The sequence below is a fragment of the Pelobates fuscus genome, chromosome 9 (assembly GCF_036172605.1).
Source record: "Pelobates fuscus isolate aPelFus1 chromosome 9, aPelFus1.pri, whole genome shotgun sequence".
In the NCBI taxonomy this organism is placed as follows: Eukaryota; Metazoa; Chordata; class Amphibia; order Anura; family Pelobatidae; genus Pelobates; species Pelobates fuscus.
The window spans coordinates 142,833,111-142,852,544 of NC_086325.1; the positions used below are offsets into that span (position 1 = coordinate 142,833,111).

General features: G+C 39.8%; 2 protein-coding genes across 2 annotated transcripts in view; one reads left to right on the forward strand and one right to left on the reverse strand.

The window, feature by feature from the left end:
• CRAT (carnitine O-acetyltransferase) overlaps positions 1-9,210 on the reverse strand; it is a 32,637-nt gene extending 23,427 nt beyond the window's left edge. The window contains exons 1-3 of the mRNA XM_063432636.1: positions 8,847-9,210; positions 3,606-3,866; positions 1,576-1,694 (exon numbers count right to left, since the gene is read on the reverse strand). Of these exons, the coding sequence (XP_063288706.1) occupies positions 1,576-1,694; positions 3,606-3,866; positions 8,847-8,873 (407 nt within the window). The 5' untranslated portion in view covers positions 8,874-9,210. The remainder of the gene's footprint in view (positions 1-1,575; positions 1,695-3,605; positions 3,867-8,846) is intronic.
• Positions 9,211-9,735: 525 nt separating this feature from the next.
• The window catches only part of PTPA (protein phosphatase 2 phosphatase activator), a 51,963-nt gene continuing 42,264 nt past the window's right edge, over positions 9,736-19,434 (forward strand). Inside the window, exons 1-3 of the mRNA XM_063432644.1 lie at positions 9,736-9,810; positions 13,424-13,533; positions 18,784-18,870. Of these exons, the coding sequence (XP_063288714.1) occupies positions 9,786-9,810; positions 13,424-13,533; positions 18,784-18,870 (222 nt within the window). The 5' untranslated portion in view covers positions 9,736-9,785. The remainder of the gene's footprint in view (positions 9,811-13,423; positions 13,534-18,783; positions 18,871-19,434) is intronic.

Here is a 19,434-nt window from a genome sequence, read left to right on the forward strand (position 1 = left end):
TGCGTCTGAGAGATAATTGAGCTGAGAAACATGATAACATGATAACTCAATTATCTCTCAGCTACAGGGAATAACGCTAAATATCACAAATCACCCCAAAACAAAACATAAAATACTACAGGAACCTACAATTACTATATCCACCAAATAGCCGGTGTCTGAGCGTCCAACATATCCGAAAAGCGCTCAGATCAGTTCGGTGAAACAGGATCACTATTGAGGAGAAGCTCTGACTGGCTGGCCACAAGTACCATCTTTGCCGGGGATTGGGAGCACGTGTACCCAAAAAGAGTATGCGCTCGACGACCAAGTACCGCTGCCCATGTTTGGGAGACAAAATGGACCACGTGCATTCGGTTACACGAATGTCGGCCACCCAGGGAAAGCACTCAAATGGATTCTTTCTGCGGTTAACAGAAACGGGTGGTCGGTGTTCTGAATCAGTTAAAGAGAAGGACCACACAAGTTCTGTTCGGTCCACGCACAGGGGAATATGGGATTGTTCGGGAAAAATATACATATGGGTTCAGGCAACCCAGAAATAATGCCAGGTCCGCCATGGAAGCGATTTGAGGTTCCCCCCATCAAAGGGGTGCTGCATTAGTTTATTTGTGGTTCCCAACAGTCATGTGAAAGCCCTTGCCTCCAGGCCAGGAGTGAAACCAGGGATGTTTAAAGAGGGTTGATGGGAACGTGGAAAGTTCAAGTCCTGCTGCTAAAGAATGCGACACTCGAAGTGTTGCAGCTATTGATAGGGAACAGTTTTTCCAACCCAGGATGTTGCCATCCATAGCATCGTGGTCTGCCTACCAAATAAGCCTCAACCTCCATGGCTTGTGAACCCCAGTTTTACTATTCGCTGAATAAGTTGGGCTCATCCAGGGTTATTTACTAAGCGGTCAGTTGTAAGGAATTCAAAGTGAATTTAAAATTTTAGTTTAAAATAGCAGAATTAAAAACAAAAGCGGGAGGAGAACTTTTCTAATTTGGCTATTGTTGACTACACTTTGAAATTCACTTTGAAATTGCATCCATTCACACTTCAGTGAATAACCCAGTTTATATTTTTGTAAAGTATTTAAAAAGGACAGTACAATTTCCCATCAAATCATTTAAGTAACGAGGAACAAAGGTTATAAGATATGAAAATAAAACTGCACAAAAATAAAAGAATATCTAGACACTTTTCCGTACAATAAACATTTTGATGTAAAATAAAACAGCAAAAGCAAACAAATATATATTAAGAAAGTAAAAAGAAAAATCACAAAAACAAAGAAACAAACTTTTTTTCTGATCACAAAGATTAACAGCAGTGACCGATCTGTGAGTTTAAGGATTCGGTAGCTGGTGTGACTGAGGCTGGGTTTCAAAACTCAGCATGGGAGCTGTAACTGGAAAATATTTTGAGATCACATACACTGCAGCTGACCGAGCACTGGAGTAAGTATCGGAAAGGTTATGCTGAGTAAAGGTCAACAGCAATTCAGTTGCATTAAAACTCTACTACCTCCAATAAACAGTGCAGACAAAGGTTAGTGCAAAGTCCAAACGTATGACTAGTAGGCTATTTACCTGAGTTGGCCTTGGCGGTCCACAAAGTCTTGCTTTGGTAAAACTACTCCGGGACTAGAATAAATCACGACTGGCAGTCGATATTCCAAATAGGCCGTCTTTAGCCACCAATCAGAGAGCTGATAATAACAACAATGTATTACAAAATGTATCCAGTAACAATAAAAAGGAACCATCATTACTCTAGAAAATACACAACTGATTAAAACATTGAAACACACCTATAACTTTTGCTAACCTTTTTCATGTAATGCTCAGAGTTTATTTTTTTTATTTTTTTATATATGTATTAAAGACTTCTCAATGAGCTGCATTTGCAAAGTCTGTGATTGGACAGACACAGAAATTCTGAGTGGGGTTAGAAGGGGAGGGCTTGCAAAGGCTGCAGGCAAGAGATCTGCATCTTTTGCAAGCTTTTTTTTTTTAGATATAACTCTAATTTAAAAAAAGCATAATTAAATAAATGGATATTTAAATTTTGACCACGGTCCACCCCCCTTTGCTAATAAAAAAAAATTCAAGTTAAATAGAGATTACAAACCTAATTTACAGTGCCAATATTCCTTTGCTGCAGATGTCTGCTCCACCTCCAAAGATATCGTCCAATCCAATGCTTCTCATAGAGCAGTAATGGATTGGAGACACGCATGTGCAGCCAAATGTCAAGCGGAAACATTGCTGGTTCTACAAGACGGCAATGTTTTATATTGGAAGGTTAAAAAGGCAGGATCACTGCACCCAGACTACTTTATTGAGAGGAGCTTGTGTAACTTTAGTGGACTTTAGCGCCAAAATAGCGCAACTGAAAAAAATCTCTAAGTCAGATCATCTTGAAGTTCAGTTACGTTGATCTTAAATATGGAATTCCCTTTGCATTTACTTAGAATTCCTGAGAATTCTTCCGGATTCTTTCACTTTCTCCACTTACTCTGTTCAATGACAAAGAAGAAGGACAGAGCCTATAACAATGACTGACATGTAGCCAAGATGGACACACTCAGTGCCAGGAGAGAGGTAAACGCAGTATTGTAGATCTCTTCATTTAATGGCTAACCTATATACAGCAGAGAATGCTTTGCATCATGGGAAAGGTAGTCCACAAACAACTGCAGTGCAAAGATAGCCAGCATTCCACGCTAGAGTTTTTGGAAGAGTAACCAGATACACCCATGTTTACAAGGCAACCAAATCATTTAGTTAGTCAAACATAAGGCTCAGTCAATACATTTTTTATACTTCTGTTTGTCTGCTGCATATATAGTGAAGATAAGAGTACATTTGCCTAAAAATGTATCGTAATCAATATGCATTTTTTGTTGATAATTAGCGAAGGTAAATTAAATTAAACAAACAATTCAAAGAGAAACGGTTACTTTCTATTACAGTTTAAAAAAAACTTAAAGTCCAACTGTCGTGCCAAATATGACTTACAATTTTTTATTTAACCCATCTAAAGGTGAACTTGTAACTCGCATGCTTTGTGGTTGACAGGTTCATTTTAAAATAACCCTCTGGGCAATCTGTGCTCTTAAAGTTGGGTATGGTGCAAAGAGACCCCTGCATTGATACTTATAAATTTAGCAGTTAGTGAAAATTGTTGCAGCTACAAGCTAAATTTTAAAGTACAAAACCTCTAGCCTAGAGTGCCTCTTTATTGAAAATTGATTCAATGCATCCCTATGAGGAGATGCTGATAGGCCTTGTGGCGTTTGGCTCCACCCCCTGCCCGCCTCCTTGGCTGAGATAATCAGAATTGACCATCTTACCCAATCAAATGCTTTCCTATGGGAATGCATTGTGATTGGATGAGATCATTCTCTTCTGATGATGTCAGCCAAGGAGGCAGATCAGGAGCAGAGCCAGCATCAGCAGCTGAATAAAAAAAACGTAATATTTTGCCTTTATTTAGGGTGACCGGGGGGGGGGGGGGGGGGGGTAGATAGTGTTTTTAACACTATAGGGTCAGGAATACATGTTTAAGTAGGGTGGTCCTCAAAGTCACTTTACATGCACGATATACTTGACGTTACCCAATTTTCAGTCTTTGTTGCTCTTTTCTCCAGGCGTTTCTGTAGCCGTTCGCCAACCCCAGATGTCCTGAAATCTTCGACCACTTGTTTGGTGTGGCCCCATTCCTCCTGGCTGATGAGGGGCTGCAAAGCTAGCAGGTATTTCTCTAGTGTCTGCTGCAGCGGTGGCACAGGCAGTCGAGGTAGTCCCTCCTGATGTGCCAAGTACCTACCTGGCAGTTTCACCGATGAAACGGGCTTTACCAATCGCACTGGTTTGGCCTGCAAGGCAAATGAACAAAAGGATGTTTACAGCAACGCTTGACGGATGTGAAGCCTTTAAATCCAGTAAATGTCTGCTCCAAAAATAAAACTGACTCTTATTTTAAGCACTGATTGCGCGTTCTGCCCTTAACTAAACAACTTGGTACATAGTAATTAGTAATCTATGTGGAAGAAGAAGAAGAAAAAAAAAATTAGAATTGTAATGAATTAAACAAATACTTAAAAACAAACCGCATTGAAAAAGAAAATATAAAGCCATATGCACAGTAATGAACACAATTAAAAGAAAGCATTCAATAATGACCTGCTAAAACATGCATTCACAAGCTCACCAGGTGTGAAATTTAAATAATAAAACAAATAAAATTGAAAATGTCAGTGCTGGAAGAATAAACTGCACACAATAAAAAGAGTATGAAAAAAAAAAAAAAACAATTGCAACCAGTTCCAGCTAAAGCCCCTGTAATGACCAAAACCACTACATCTTACAGTTATTCAAACAAGTTTTTGTTATTGAATACACTTGAGTATGCACACATTTGTACATAAAATGCACTAATTTTGCACCATTATTCTATTCATTTTCACATTAGTGTCAATCTTTAGTACATTTACCACTTTATTACATCATTTCTTTTTTTCTTTTTTTTTAAATTTTTTATTTTGGTGTGCAATAAGAGATAGACATACAGGCTTGTATTGCCACGACAGCTCTACAAGCTCAATGAATATAAACAATTCCATACAGTGTCATGACATACATGACATGAGAAACAAATGCACTGAATGCATCACTGAAAACAAAACAAACAAAAAAAAAGCAATTGAAAACCAGTTTAACTATATGCACATAAATGATTATAAAACACAAAACAGTCTATTTACTAAACATTAAAAGGTACAGCTCCTTAGTTACACAAAGTACATAAAAGGTTGCAGTGAGGGAGCAGTCAGCCTAAGCATGGCTAAGGTAATGTAATAGTTTGCCAAGTTCAGCTTCATTGTCTTCAAAGGCGAGGCAGATAACCCAGGTACCGGGAAAAAAACTCAACATTAGGATCTCAGTCAAGATAAACTCGTCAGACCACGGCAGACTTTAAATTCAACTCAAGATGACATGTGCCAAAGAAACCTGCTGGTACGTTTACTCCAAAAAAATACATCCAAGTTCACATAAGTGAATATTGCGGAAAACGTAAACTAAACTTGTAGCTATGCCGCCAAGTTATCATATATTTCAACAAATTGCTTTAAAAAAAAATCATTTCAGTGTAAAATGTACCCGGTAATGTATATTCAGAAGCTGCTGAAGAAGCGTCTTGGAAAATGCACAAAAAAAGCGTATTGAATTTTTCTCTTTGTTGGTATAATCCACACTCAAGTATCAATAAGCTATTTTGTTCAAGATGACATTAATGAATACCACTCTAATAAAGAAATGGAGAGGAACTATATTGCAATACCCCCCTCCCCACAGAGACTTGTCCCCTCCTTTAGCACCACCATGTTGCAATTGAGCTCCATCTTTTTTTTTTCTGACAGATAAGACTACCAAGTCTTACATCGATGACAGATCCTGTGCGGGCGTATTAGCATCTTCTCACATATGTACAATGAGGAGGTGTGTTAGGCATACGATGAGCATTAGATAAGATGTCTTCTTCCCATGCTTCATCAAGAAATGGCACCCTAAGCAAGTAGAAGCTCCTTAAAGGAACACTATAGGGTCAGGAACACAAACAGGTATTCCTGACCCTATAGTGTTAAAAACAGCACTGCCCCAGGAAGCACCTGTAGTAGCCATCTGAGGAGTGGCCAATGGAGGTGTCCCTAGGCTGTAATGTAAACACTCCTTTTCTCTGAAAATACAGTGTTTACTGCAAAAATCCTGAAGGGACGGACTATACTCACCAGAACAAATATATTAAGCTGTAGTTGTTCTGGTGACCATAGTGTGTCCCTTTAATGCTTATCTTGTTGCCCCATTTTTTTGATTTTTTGACACAGGTCAAGATTTTGGAATATCCTGAAGTTAGCACATTTGGAAAGTTCCAACACATATCAATGATAAGAAAACTGAAATGTGACGACTTTGAATGAGTATATCTCAGAGAGTTGATCGATACATGTCTGAATAGGCCCCTACTATCAAATGTTGTTCCTTTCAGTCTTATCTGATTGTGTATATTTAATTTGCCCATTGTCCAGAGTTGCGGTACACAGTGTTCTTGTACACAATAATAATAAGCGATTCAGGACTGAGCATTTATCAGTTATTTGTAGCAGACAGTGTTCTCTAGATGTTGTTTTATTATCTAACTGTATCCTCGTCTTGTCCAATCTGCTGTTTTAATCCTGTCTGGACAACTGTTCCAAAGATCGTAGCTCAAGGGTATGAAATAAATAAATCACAAGCTGGGTATGCTTGTAACACAATACACTGTAATTGCTATCTGATACTTGTCACAATGCTAAGGTTCAGCAAGAACAGTGCTGTCATATAAGTACTTATCTGGGATTCACAGTGCCCGATCTCAAACTTATTTAAAAGGAACACTATAGGGTCAGGAACACAAACATTGATTCCTACCCCTATAGTGTTAAAACCACCATCTAGTCTACCCTGGTCCACCCTTGCCTTCCTACATATAGTAAAATCTTACTTGTATTCAAGGCTGCAGCTGCTGCCTCTGATCTGCCTGCTTAGTTGACATAATCAGAAGTAGTGGTCTGAGCCAATCACAATGCTTCCCCATAGGATTGGCTAAGACTGTCAAGGAGGCAGATCAGGGGCAGAGCCAGCACAAGCCAGACACAGCCCCGGCCAATCAGCATCTCCTCATAGAGATATATTGAATCAATGCAACTCTATGAGGAAAGTTCAGTGTCTCAATGCAGAGGAGACATTGAATGGCAGTGCTGCACACTTAAAGGAACATCATAGGGTCCCGAACACAAACATGTATTCCTGACCTTATAGTGTTTAATCCACCATTTAGGTGGGTTTCCCCCCCCTTAGAAAATGTTAAAACTTACATTTCCAGCACTGTGAGGGGTCGCCAACGCTGGCCTTGCCTTGATCCCCTTCCTCGGTGACATAATCAGAATTTCTGATTTTTAGCCAATCCAATGCTTTCGAGTGGCAAAAATCAGCAGGATGGGGGTGGGGCCAAACACCGTTTTGGCCAATCAGCACCTCCTCATATTGATGCATCGAGTCAATGCATCTCTATGAGAACATTTCAGCGTCTCCATGCAGAGCGTGGAGACGCTGAACGGCAGTGCTGCCTACTGTGCAGCACTTCCCCATGAAGCACCTTCAGTGGCCATTTAAGGAGTGGCCACTTGGAGGTGTCCCTAGGGGCAATGTAAACAGTGTTTGCATGAAAAGGTCTGAAGGCAATGATTATACTCACCAGAACAACTACATTAAGCTGTAGTTTTTCTGGTTACTATAGTGTCCCTATAAAATACTTCATTTACCCCTAAATGACCAAAACTCCCAGTAATACTTTGTCACACCCCAATCTTCTGCGCACCCCTAAAGTAACTCCAAATCAATATATATATATGGTACGCAGTTGGGACTAGTTTTACTCATGTAGGTTGATGTCTTGGCAGATGTGGCTGGAGGCAGACCTTCCATCGCTCACGAAAACAGTCATTGTTTTGTGAATGCTCACATATGGAAGATGCTGTGGTTTTGTGGGATCTTCTGTAGACCGCAATTTTGTATTCTTCACATTTAAGAGAGTGGCAGATGATGATCGCGACAAAGAAAATGGTAGTGCCAAGAAAAGAGAGGCTCAGGTAAGTAGATCTACACCTTGGGCATTACCTTATAATGGAGCAATTCACCTTGGTAGTTTGCAAAACAATTGCAAAGATCCCAAAAGTGACATCGCCCCCATAAATGCTGACAGATCACACAATTCACTGTTTATTAAGCTTTTACTTTTTCTGAAACAAACAAAAAAAAAAAAAAAAAAAAAAAGCATTTTTATAGTTTGTTTCCCCCCCTCCCCCTAAAATTAGTTCCTCAAGAAACTGTGAAAACATGTGACTAAGACACAAAAGTATCACATATACCAGCATCAGAAGGGTCTATTCATTGAGCAGCAACAGCGACTTAGACCAAAAATGCCAAGCCTGGGGAAAAAAACAAAACATTCATCTGCGGGATTTATTCAGTAAACAACAAACTGTGGCCAACTACAATCCAAATGGAGGTTAAAGTCTGGAAAAAAAAATCTACAACAGATTTCTAATTTTGGGAATTTGGAAGTTTTTGCATTCAATGGTTTTTGACATGACTTTGCCAGTCAGTTAGCGACTCGTTGCAGTTCATCGCTTAGCGAGTGTGCCACAGATTTCCTAAATTTTCATTAAAATCCTTTATCGTGACAGATATACACATGGGTTAAAAATAACAGAACGAGCGGGCAATCTACCAGATCAGAACTATCGAAGAATGCTATACCTCACACGTACAAAATCTGCTAAAAATGTGTTAACGATCTAAAACCGGTAGCGTCCGCAGCGTAAACACATATAAAATGCTAACATGTTCCATAGCACTGTACAACGTGTTAAATAAATAATATTCACACAGTTTCATATTGTAAGCTACCGGTATATTTAAAGAGGTAAAATAAGTGCTATTCTCAGACACAAAGTTGAGACATTCTATAAGTGTTTCCATGGAGACAACTCCATATTTAGCACTTTATCTAAAAATAGCACCTGTTGTGTCACAAAGTCCCCTAAATAAAATACAGGAGCAATTAGGGCTCTGGGACAGCAATCCAGGAATCCTCCATGTACATTGCAGGGTCATGCATTCATATATTGTAGGGAAAAAAAACATTGTATGTATACAAGTGAACCCCCATAATAAAGTATACAAGTGAACCCCAAAAGTTATCAATTATGATCACACCCAACAGAGTCCCCTGGCCAGCACACAGCTGTACTCACCATGCTTCTTGCAATGAAAGACAACATATCTGTAGAGAGAAAAAAGGGGAACCCCAGTCCAAAGTCCTTGAGTTCAAAGTTGGGAGCTGTCACTGTGCCTGTCAGTCACAAGGACAGTGTTACCAGGGTCCACTGCACTGGGAGCTCATTCCTGCAGGAGCCACAGGACTGTGTGCTGCCCTGGGAAATCCTAGGAGGGGCGCAGCGGCCATGTTTACCAAGGGAGAGCTACCTCATATAAATTAATACTTCGCATAAAAACCCCAAACAGCTATGTTGGTCACACGTTTATGATCACTTCTCATATGACGGACAATCATAGCCGAGAAATGTAAGGCAGGGCAAGGGAGTGAAAAAAAAAACCAGCTGCCCGTTTCAAAAATGGCGGATGCGGAAATACCTGCGCCATGTTTGTCGATGGCAGAATTCCAGCTCGCAAATGTTTACTTTTTAAATGCAAAAAAAAAAAAGGCTGCGGACTACGTTTCCCGTGATGCTTTGCTAGTCATTACGTCACAACAGAGCCCAGAATTATTTATTAAGGGCAAGCCATGTTGTGTCTATATTTTGTCATTCCCATACAGTAATATTCTACATCTTGTGTTTATGTGGTAATTCTGTCGTATTTTGCTCCAAACAGATTGAATAAGCAAAGTATGGGCACTTGCCCTTAGTAAATATGGCGTCTGCAGGCTGTAAGGCGGCCATCTTGGTAAAGGGCAAGTGCCATAAGTTGGGAGATATATTTCTATTATTTTTTGCATTAAACGTTTTCGGGTATGTTTCATTTCATCATGGCTCTCTGTAGGACTGCAAAAGGTGACTTTATCCCCAATTTAATCGCGATGAAATAGTTAAATCGAAGCCATGGTGGGCGTGGCCGCCTGGTGGGGGTGAAAGGTGAGAGGTAAAAGGTGAAGAGATCCCGGCTGCAGGAAGATGGCTGAGAGGGAGCAGCAGACAGGTCTGTCAGTGAGGGGACCTAGACACCCCAAATTATAACCAAACACACGTGGGGGTGCGGGGCCATCATGCTGGGACCTGTTACTATGGAATCTGTCCCATGTGGGAGCCTGGATAATGTAAACACGACTCTGGCAGGGTTATTCATTACATTCTGCCCTGGTGGGATGTAATTTATATATTTATATAAAAAATATATATGTATATATTTTCAGGCCAGAATAATCAAATCGAAATTCAATTTTTTTTCCAAATCAGCTGTGATCACAGTTTGGCTGCTGAGAGTTTATTCTCTCTGTAGATCAAGTTTGTGCAAAAGTGCTATATTAATTAATTATTCCTCCCCCTGTATAGTGATGTCCCTTAAAGAACATTACAGCTGTAGGACACTAATGCTATAGTGTTAGGCCACCTATATAGATTATTGCCCCTACTCTACCAGAAGTATGTTAAAAAAAACAAAACAAATGCCCTGCAACTAGTCAACATCTTCTCATAGAGATGCAGTGCATTTCTACAGTGGGTGTTGAGCACTGTATGTAGGTCCTGCAATCTTTGTAGGACCTCATCCAGGAAGGTCCTCTAGTGGCTGTCAGAGTGACAGCCACTAGAGATGGTCTTAGGCAGCAGTGTAAACACTGCCTCTTCTCACAGGCTGCAGAGACACTCTATTTTCCACAGAACTACTATATTAAGCTGTAGTGGTTATGGTGCCTATAGTGTCCCTTTAAATAAATGTAACATCACGTATTCTCTTTTTGGTCTGTGGAGCTGGCAATCTAGTGGATTGTAATACAGTTTGGCAATTTATTCTGGGAGTAAAAGAAAGAGCGGGCTGTGGTAGTTATTTAATAGTTTATTTAATTGGCTAACCAGTCCCTTGTCGCAGTTTCTCTCATCCCCTGGGAAACTATTAGTGCTAGCCAAAGTGATGCTTCCCATAATGAAACATAATGTTGGGTGCATACAACCCATTAAGGAACCTTTAGAATTAGGACATGTGTGGCAATTGCAGAGTTGCTCTTACAATACTTCTCTTAAAGAAAAACTGAAACCAATGCTTTTCTAGGAGAAGTATAGTCTTCCTCTTTATGCTGGGGTACAAATCGATTATTATTATTATTATTATTATTCCAATGAGTGCATTGTCATAAAATCATTACTAGCTGTTTTTTATTGTTTTTATTTTTTCTTTAGATCAGGAATTACCCGTAGGTTATTATTGAAATGCCTGATATGTGTTCGTGCTGCGTACGTAACTTGTTAGTACACGCATGTCTGGGATTCAACACTACTTCCTAGTTGTTTGTTCAACTGTCTATTTATCGTAGTAAATCATCCAGCTGGGAGTCTTAAAGCTTTGACATGCGTCTTTGCAAATATGCACAGGTTTCTTACTTTCCCCAAATTACTAGGGCTCCTCACAATGACACATGTAAGGACATTACTGATGACATCATCATATGTAATCCCATTTCATCCTCCATGATAAATCATGATTGTTTTTAATTTTTAATACGTCTCCCACTGAGGCTATGCACTTAGGGCATCATGTTATGTTGAGCAGCTGAGTAGTAGGTATTTTTGTAATAAAACCCAATTAATGGTTCTTATTTATTTAGCTTTGGACCCATAATCTGTGTTCCTTTTGATAAAATCAGTTCCACTGTTGTTACTTTAAATAATCTTCCACTGTTACCTGAATACTATGCCAGCTGAACTATGAGCTAGTTTATCTACTGAAACTTTTCCAGGTGAAAGGTAAATCTTGGCATAGATAACACAGAAATCTTAAACACAAGCACTTACACTGCACAATAAAACCATTTGTCAAGGCTCGTATCTGCCTTGGGATTATTGGTTGTGGAGACAGAATTGCTGACAAAATCACTGGTGGCATAAAACCAAAAGTCATTTGTTTCCCCTAACGATGCATATTTCTAAACTAATAATTTGTATTTTTCTCCAAATAGTTGCTTTGAGACATTTATTTTCTAATCCTTTGTCATTCTCCAGTTGCTTGAAGATTTTATGTCACCATTGGTACACAAATACAGTGGAACGGTAGAGGGGCACAAGTTTGCCAACTGTCGTGATAAAGTAGGACCGCAGAAACCTGAACTTTACCCTTTTCATTTAGTGTGAACGAGTCCTATAATAACAAAAGTTCAGCTCTAATTACCACACAATCAAAGGAAGAGTTTACTCCTCAAAATCTATAACGTTTTATCAGTTTTTGTGATGTTTGTGTGGCTCACGTCAATACTGATCCATGGACTTTGAGTCCTATGATAATGTTGAACGATAAATGGTAACTCTGTAACTTCATGACTATTCCTGGGTTGTAGATGAGAGGTTTACTTGCTTATTTGAAGCAGAGGGACGAAATGTTTATTTCTCACTTTGCTGCAAGTCTTTATCATTACAGAGGGATTTACGAATCTGCTAGTGCCACTTCTTACAGGAGCGACTTTATATAAAAATGATTGTTCAAAGTCAATATTATCACCTGTTAAAAAAAGAATTCGAGGCATCATAGTCTTTTCAAGTGGATCTATCTCTTCCAAGCATTTGCTAAAAATAGGATCTTTACAGAATGCATTTTGATTGTGTTGGGATTTCTTTGATGTTTTAGAATGCGCAAAATATAATGAGACAAAATCTCTACTTTGTGTCATGTAGTAAACACTCTTTGGCAAAAGGCAGAGTTTCTACTGGCCTTTGCCATCAGCTGATAGGAACCGGCATCGTACCGCAGTAGTAGATGTCCATGGCACCTTATTGTACTTCCATGAGGATATATGGAAGATCCTATGGCCTGCAGGACCCTCATTTGACTGTTTTATACTCTTGTGCTTGCGTGAAAGTGCAATAGTGAAGATGGCTCTGGGAAGGAGTCAAAGGGATTTGGCAGCACTGAGGAGGAACAGCTTAGAGGGACCCAGTAGGCACTATAACTATTTCATCTCATTGAAGTGATTATAGTGCCTGGATTCACCTGGCACTGTCCCTCCATTCAAGGTTAAACCATTCATGAGCAGTTCAACACTTAATGAGGGTATCAGGCTTCCCATAGCCCCGCCCCCAATGGAGGTGTGCGTAAGGCAGAGATTACACACTTCCTTCTAGCCATACTTGGTCATATCGGAATGGGCATGGTGATAGGCTGAAAGCAGTCAGCTGTCACTCCCAGCCGATCATAGCTGCTCTATTTGTGTTCAGGCTAATGCTTTCTCATTAACCCAAGCAGCAAAGCGAGATGAACTGCTGGCTACTCTCACATAGCATTAAAATATTAAAAACCACCTAATTTTTCAGGATGATGTTCAGAGAGTTGTTGGTCATCTGCATTTTCTAAGCCTGCAACAATGCATTTCGCCTTACCGCCAGACAAGTAAAACGCATTGGTTGTAAAATAGGCCTCACGACTTTATCTGATGTCATTTTCTGTTTTTCAAGTTGAGGGTCACTCATGTTACTATTTTGAAATGTATTAAATGTGTGATCCATATTAAGAGACTTTTGTTCAACAAAGCTATGTGGCTACCTTACATGTTTAATAGCTACTGATGTCACATGTTTATTTAAATTGTACCATTTTTCCTTTCTTTCAGACCCATCTCCAAAGGATGAGGTCCCTGCATCTCTTCATGGACATTGCTTCATTGTCCCAAAGAAGGAAATCAGTACAGTTCCTGATATGGCCAAATGGAAGCGATCCCAGGTGTTTGTTTTATTATATTCTGTTAATGATTGTAATTTTTTTATTATATTTATGGGATATTGCGGAGGCTCTGAAAATGTAGTTGTGAGGGTTGCCAAGGATGCGAAGAAATGCTAGACGAGGCAAATAACTTTGTCCATATTAAAGGGTTACTCAAACCCATTTTAAGTAGTACCATACAAACTTGTACTCCTAACATCATAGTGTGCCCTGTCCCTAACTTATTTGGTCCCCCCACCCCCCTGCTCCTGAAAGGGTTAAAAAAAAAATGTTTTTCTCCCACCTGCCCTTTTCCAGCACCGAGGTCTCTCAGCTCTGGCTAGATTTTCTCCTCCCGCGACGTAACGCCGTTGAGGGAACTAGTACTTACCTATAGAAAAGTAGTAAACTAAAGCATGAGGCTGTCCAACATTATTTCAAGGAGTAAAACTCCGTTAGAGACCAGGAAGTGCCTGAAAGGCAGTTACTAGAGGTTGTCTTAACAGTGCAATGTAAACATTGTATTTTCTTTAAAATTGCAATGTTTTACAGTGACGAGTTATGAGACAGGGACTCTGTACCCAGACCACTTCAGTAAAATGAATTGAGGACTAAAAGTGGTAAACGTAGTAAGTGCCAAAAGCGAAAATGTTGGGAAATCGCAAAAAACTTTTTTGCTCATATCTGGCACTTACAACTAGTGACCTCTTTACACGCTCTTTTGAACTACTCAGAGGACTACCAGGCACTTTTCACGTTTATCACATTATAAAGCATTGCTTATTTGACACTTAAACGTGAAAAACGGTGTTTGAATTCTTTTGGCACTTACATTGTTTACCATTTTTTAGTCTTCAATTGTTTTGAGTGCCTCTAGTGTCCCTTTAAAAAGCCAAAAGGATCATGAAGCCCCATGTTCCCCATCAATATTCCTAGTGAAAAATCAAGCTATCTGCTGTTGATCATTACACCCTTGTAGCATTTGAATATATTTTTTCTTAGACCAAACGTAGGCTTAGCAACAAACACAAAGTGCACATCATTGCAGTCAGAGAATGTGTTGTAGGCGCCCTCTAGTGATATAAATTCATATTACACTGCAGAGATCACAGATTTTAGGATTGGTTCTATTGTTGGCTTCAGTCAGTAGATGAAGTCAAATTTAAAACATGCCTTTTAAATTGATTTCAGTCCACATGACTTGGGAGTAAGGTTCTAGTAGTGTATTTTCTTGTGGCTTGATTTATGATTCTTTAAAATGATCAATAGTTTACTGCATACAGTTGCAAAAGGATTCTAGTATTAATGCAGCCATTACCATGTAACACTCAAAGTATAAGTAGAATGTTTTCCAAAACTCGAAAGAGCTTCATTTATTTTATTTATTTTTGTTGTGCAAAGGAAAATCTTCCTTAGATAAAATCAGAGCTAGTGGAAATGATGAGTATGATAGAACATATTTTTTTTCACAGATGAATGGAAATGTAGTATATGAGGTTTAAAAACCTATACGTATGTGTGTATGAATCAACTTTGTATGAAAGCAACACTCCAGAGTTCCTGGGTGCCTTGCTACAGCTTCCCCTCCTCTGTGCTTCTTCTTGGCTGCACCGGTTTGCCTTGGGTACCAGTAATAACTGTTACAATGATCGACTAGGGGTAGGTTGCTCAGCCAACCCCCAAGGCTAAACTTTTATGATCACTGTGGCAGCTGGAGAAGGACTGAGGTGATACGATAGACAGCTGTTTGGGGGACAGCTTTGAGGTTAAACCGTTCAAAAACGGTTTAGGTGAAAAAGTGCTCAGGGACTCCAGCCCCTGTGAAATCTTTGAGATTAAGTTATTATGAGGTGGAGTGTCCCTTTAGTGATTTAAGGTATTGGTTCCATATTTAATTTTACTGGGGGGACCGGGACGACAATACTTTGTAGTTATGTTCACTTAGACAATCCCAAAAGTTCGATCTTTTTTAAAATTTTTCTATAGACCTCTTCTACTGAAATAATGGTCTGGCAATCTTAATAAGAAAACGTAATTCATTAGAACTCTGTTAGCCAATGTTCAAAAGCAGTGCTAATGGTTCATGTATATTCTTTACCTCTGCAACTGTATCGCCGAGTCTGTTTGTAAGATTCCTGAAATTTCAAAATTGAAAAATGAAACCATAAATAAAGAAAACTTAAAAAGAATGGGCTCATCCTTAATTTGGAATTTTTAATGCCTGAGAGCGTCAGCTAACTAATTTCAGCCAATGAGCTAGGTCCTGCATCACCGGGCATGGCTCATAGCTTCCGGATCTCATCTGGTGGCAAGATCTGGTGTCTGGCCGACCTCATGTAATAAAACAAACCGTTGACAAAGAGTTTGACTACTTACATAGGGGAAATAGGAGGGGTACAGGGCACTCCTGACACCATAACCACTTGAGCACACAATTCAAACTGGTACTCTTCTCTTTCTTTATGCCTCATTTGTGAAATAGTATGGAAGTCCCTCACCCCCAGCAATCACATGTCTATCACAAGTAGGCATCATGTGATTTCCATTTAAACACCGCAATTGCACTGAGACTTTCCAGTAATAGCCCAAGAATGTTGAGCTAACGAACATTGTAAAAGTCGCTCCCAGTGATCATATGCTGTAACTGACAGCTGGGTACCTGGTTACAGCAGTGATTGCTGAAATCAGCCTCACTGGGTTATTACTAGCTGTCTCAACAGTGAGAGAGTTCAGCAATAGTGATTTTATTAGTTCCTGTGCAGTGCGATCACTCTGAGAGCCAATCCTAGTGATTACCAGTAGCGTACAATCATGGAGGTGACTTCCTGTGCATGGACGGTGGGGGCACAGTGCAGACGGGTCAGAGAAAGTCCTCTCCCGTGGCCCTTCTTAGGTACATTACTGTCTGGAACAATGTGAGTAGTAAGGAGGAGAAGTGTAATGACACCGGAGGAGCAACCATAGGTACGCCTCAGATAATTTTAGATTGCTTCTAAGGCATGTATTTCTGATGGGGGCCAATCTGCTTAAAAGCATGCACAAATACACACATACATACACACGTGGGGGAAGTTAGTATGAGGTGACAGAACCACCTTATAGGACACCTGTCATGAAACATTCACTTTAACACAGAAATACACATGGTATTTAATGTCAATATTTCAGATATTAAAGGGTCACTCCAGACCCCTAAAGCAAGAAGAACAGATTTGAAAAAATTTCTTAACATGTATAGTTTGGGGAAAAGACCAGACAGGGGGGATATGATAGAAACCTTTAAATACATAAAGGGAATCAACACAGTAAAGGAGGAGACTATATTTAAAAGAAGAAAAACTACCACAACAAGAGGACAGTCTTAAATTAGAGGGACAAAGGTTTAAAAACATCAGGAAGTATTACTTTACTGGGATGATAGTGGATGCATGGAATAGCCTTCCAGCTGAAGTGGTAGAGGTTAACACAGTAAAGGAGTTTAAGCATCCATAGGATAGACATAAGGCTATCCTAACTATGACAAAAGGCCGGGGACTAATGAAAGTATTTAGAAAATTGGGCAGACTAGATGGGCCGAATGGTTCTTATCTGCCGTCACATTCTATGTTTCAAAAGAAATTTACACTTTTTTTTTTATAAATTATACTATTTACAGCCCTGTGGTGTTCAAGTAGACAACAGGTCCTGTTACATCCTGGTTTGGTTAGCTCAGTGGAGCTAAATATAATTGGCAGCAATTGCTCAGAGCACCAGCCTTACTCAGACTTCTCATTGAGCTGCATTGAGAAGTCTTTGATTGGACAGCCACAGAAAGTATGGGCGGGGCTTGAAGGGAAGGATTTGCAAAGGTTAGCAAACTTGAGACCTGCAACTATTGCAAGTTTTTAGATATACTCCAAATGGAAAAAATGCATAATTAAATGCATTCATGTTTTCATTTGGAGTACGGTATATCTACTGTACAGTGTATTTTATTTACCGGGTATTTAGTATTTTGGCAGTGGAGTGTTCCTTTAATTTGCCTCACCTCTGATCCACCAACATGATGACCTCCACTCCTAATGTGCTTTGCCTGCTTTCTTGTTTGATTTGCCCTGCTTGGGGACACGTCCCCCGCACAGGGGCAAACCTCCTCTGTCTTGCCGACACTGGCTTTGTTGTTGGCATCTGAATGATGTCAGTCACTCGGTTCCTGTATTCTCTAGCTAGCAATAACCGTGTCAGCTTGTCGGAACTTTTATTGTAAAAACACAATTGTGCACTTATCGCAATAATTTTAAAATAAATAAATAAAAAAAGTGTAGAGGGAAATAATTCTATAGGACAAAGTCATGATGCTGCCATGGCAACCAGAGCGCATGTGCTCGTGTTACTGTGTTCGCAGAGCAGAAGGATCGCCTGTGGAAGGCCTCTTCTGCTCTCCCTTGTTAGATTCTGTCTGGAAGAATTGACTGACGGGTGTGAGAAAGACCTACTTTTAAAGAGCTTTTTCTCCCAATCTATGCATATGCCAGCAAATCTGCTAGCTCCATGTATACATGCAATTGTATGCTCCTTTAAAAGGAGCAAAGGTTATAGGGAACAGGACAGGAATCCTTTAGATTATATAAAAATAGATTTTAACTCCTTCGTGTCTTTTTTTATTTTTCATGAGTTCGTGTCTGGGGCTGCCTTGGCACTTTTGTATTTGTTTCACCATAACTTCCCAGCAGTCTCATCAGTAATTGCGCATGCGCCTACTAAGGGCATCAATCTGTATATAAAGGCAGTACTGTTCGGTCACCTCATACTAACTTCTTACTATGTCATTCCTATTCAAACTGCTTGTTCCTGGTGTTTGATTATTTTTAAATTCACTCCATTTTTAATGAATCACAATTTAAAATGTGCAGTGCTACCTACTACCTTGGACTTGGGCACCATGGGCATGGGGCGTAATTTTATTTTTAATAAACACTGACCAACTGTCAGACATAAAATTAACTTTCTCCTGTTGCCACCACAGTCTCACATTGTGCGCTCATACATGTCTTCAGTGCCATCGCTGTCCACATGAGCTCAGCACTAGGCAGATACATGTAGAAAGAGGGGGGAACAAGGCAACCCCCTCATTCCAATAGACATCTCTCCTAGACCACAGCACCATAACCACTAAGAAGGCCAGGCCTGCCCTTTAAAGTAACCAATATTTTTTTTTTTTTTTTTTCCAATTTCTAACGCAAGGGCACTTTTTTTTATGTACCATTCTGATATCTGTCTCTTGTGATCTAGGCCTACGCAGATTACATGGGTTTTGTCCTGGCCTTAAATGATGCAGTCAAAGGAAAGAAGTTGACCTGTGAATACAAAGTCTCCGAGGTAGGTGTGCAAGTTTGGGACCACTTTCTTAAATAACCAGTCTAATAAAAGTATATGGTGGGAAGAATCCACTTAGTGCGTCAGATTCCTTAAAGGACTACTAAAGTCACCCAGACGGCTTCATCTCAATGAACTGTTATGCGTGACGTGGTCCTATCATTTTAACTCTGCAATGTTTTATAGAAACTGCAATGTTTACAATTTAAAGTTAAACACACCGCTAGTGACTGTCTTGCAGACAGCAACTAGAGGCGCTTCCTCTAGAACAACCAAGTAAAACCCGGTTACATGAGGTTGAATTCAATGCTTTCCCGTGACTAGCATTTGGATGTGTGTGACACTCACCGTGCATGTGCATCAGTTTCCAATGCTCCTCTTGGATTGGCCATCGGCTAAAGAGCCGAATAACATCACAGGAGGCGGAGCATTCGGAAGCACAGAGGGAGTCTGGGTGCTGGAGAAAAGATAAGTAAAAGATTTTTTTTTTTTTTTAGGACTTTACTGAAAAATGGGCGGGAGACCTTAAACTACTCTGCAAATGCGGGGACCATAGCGTTATGAATA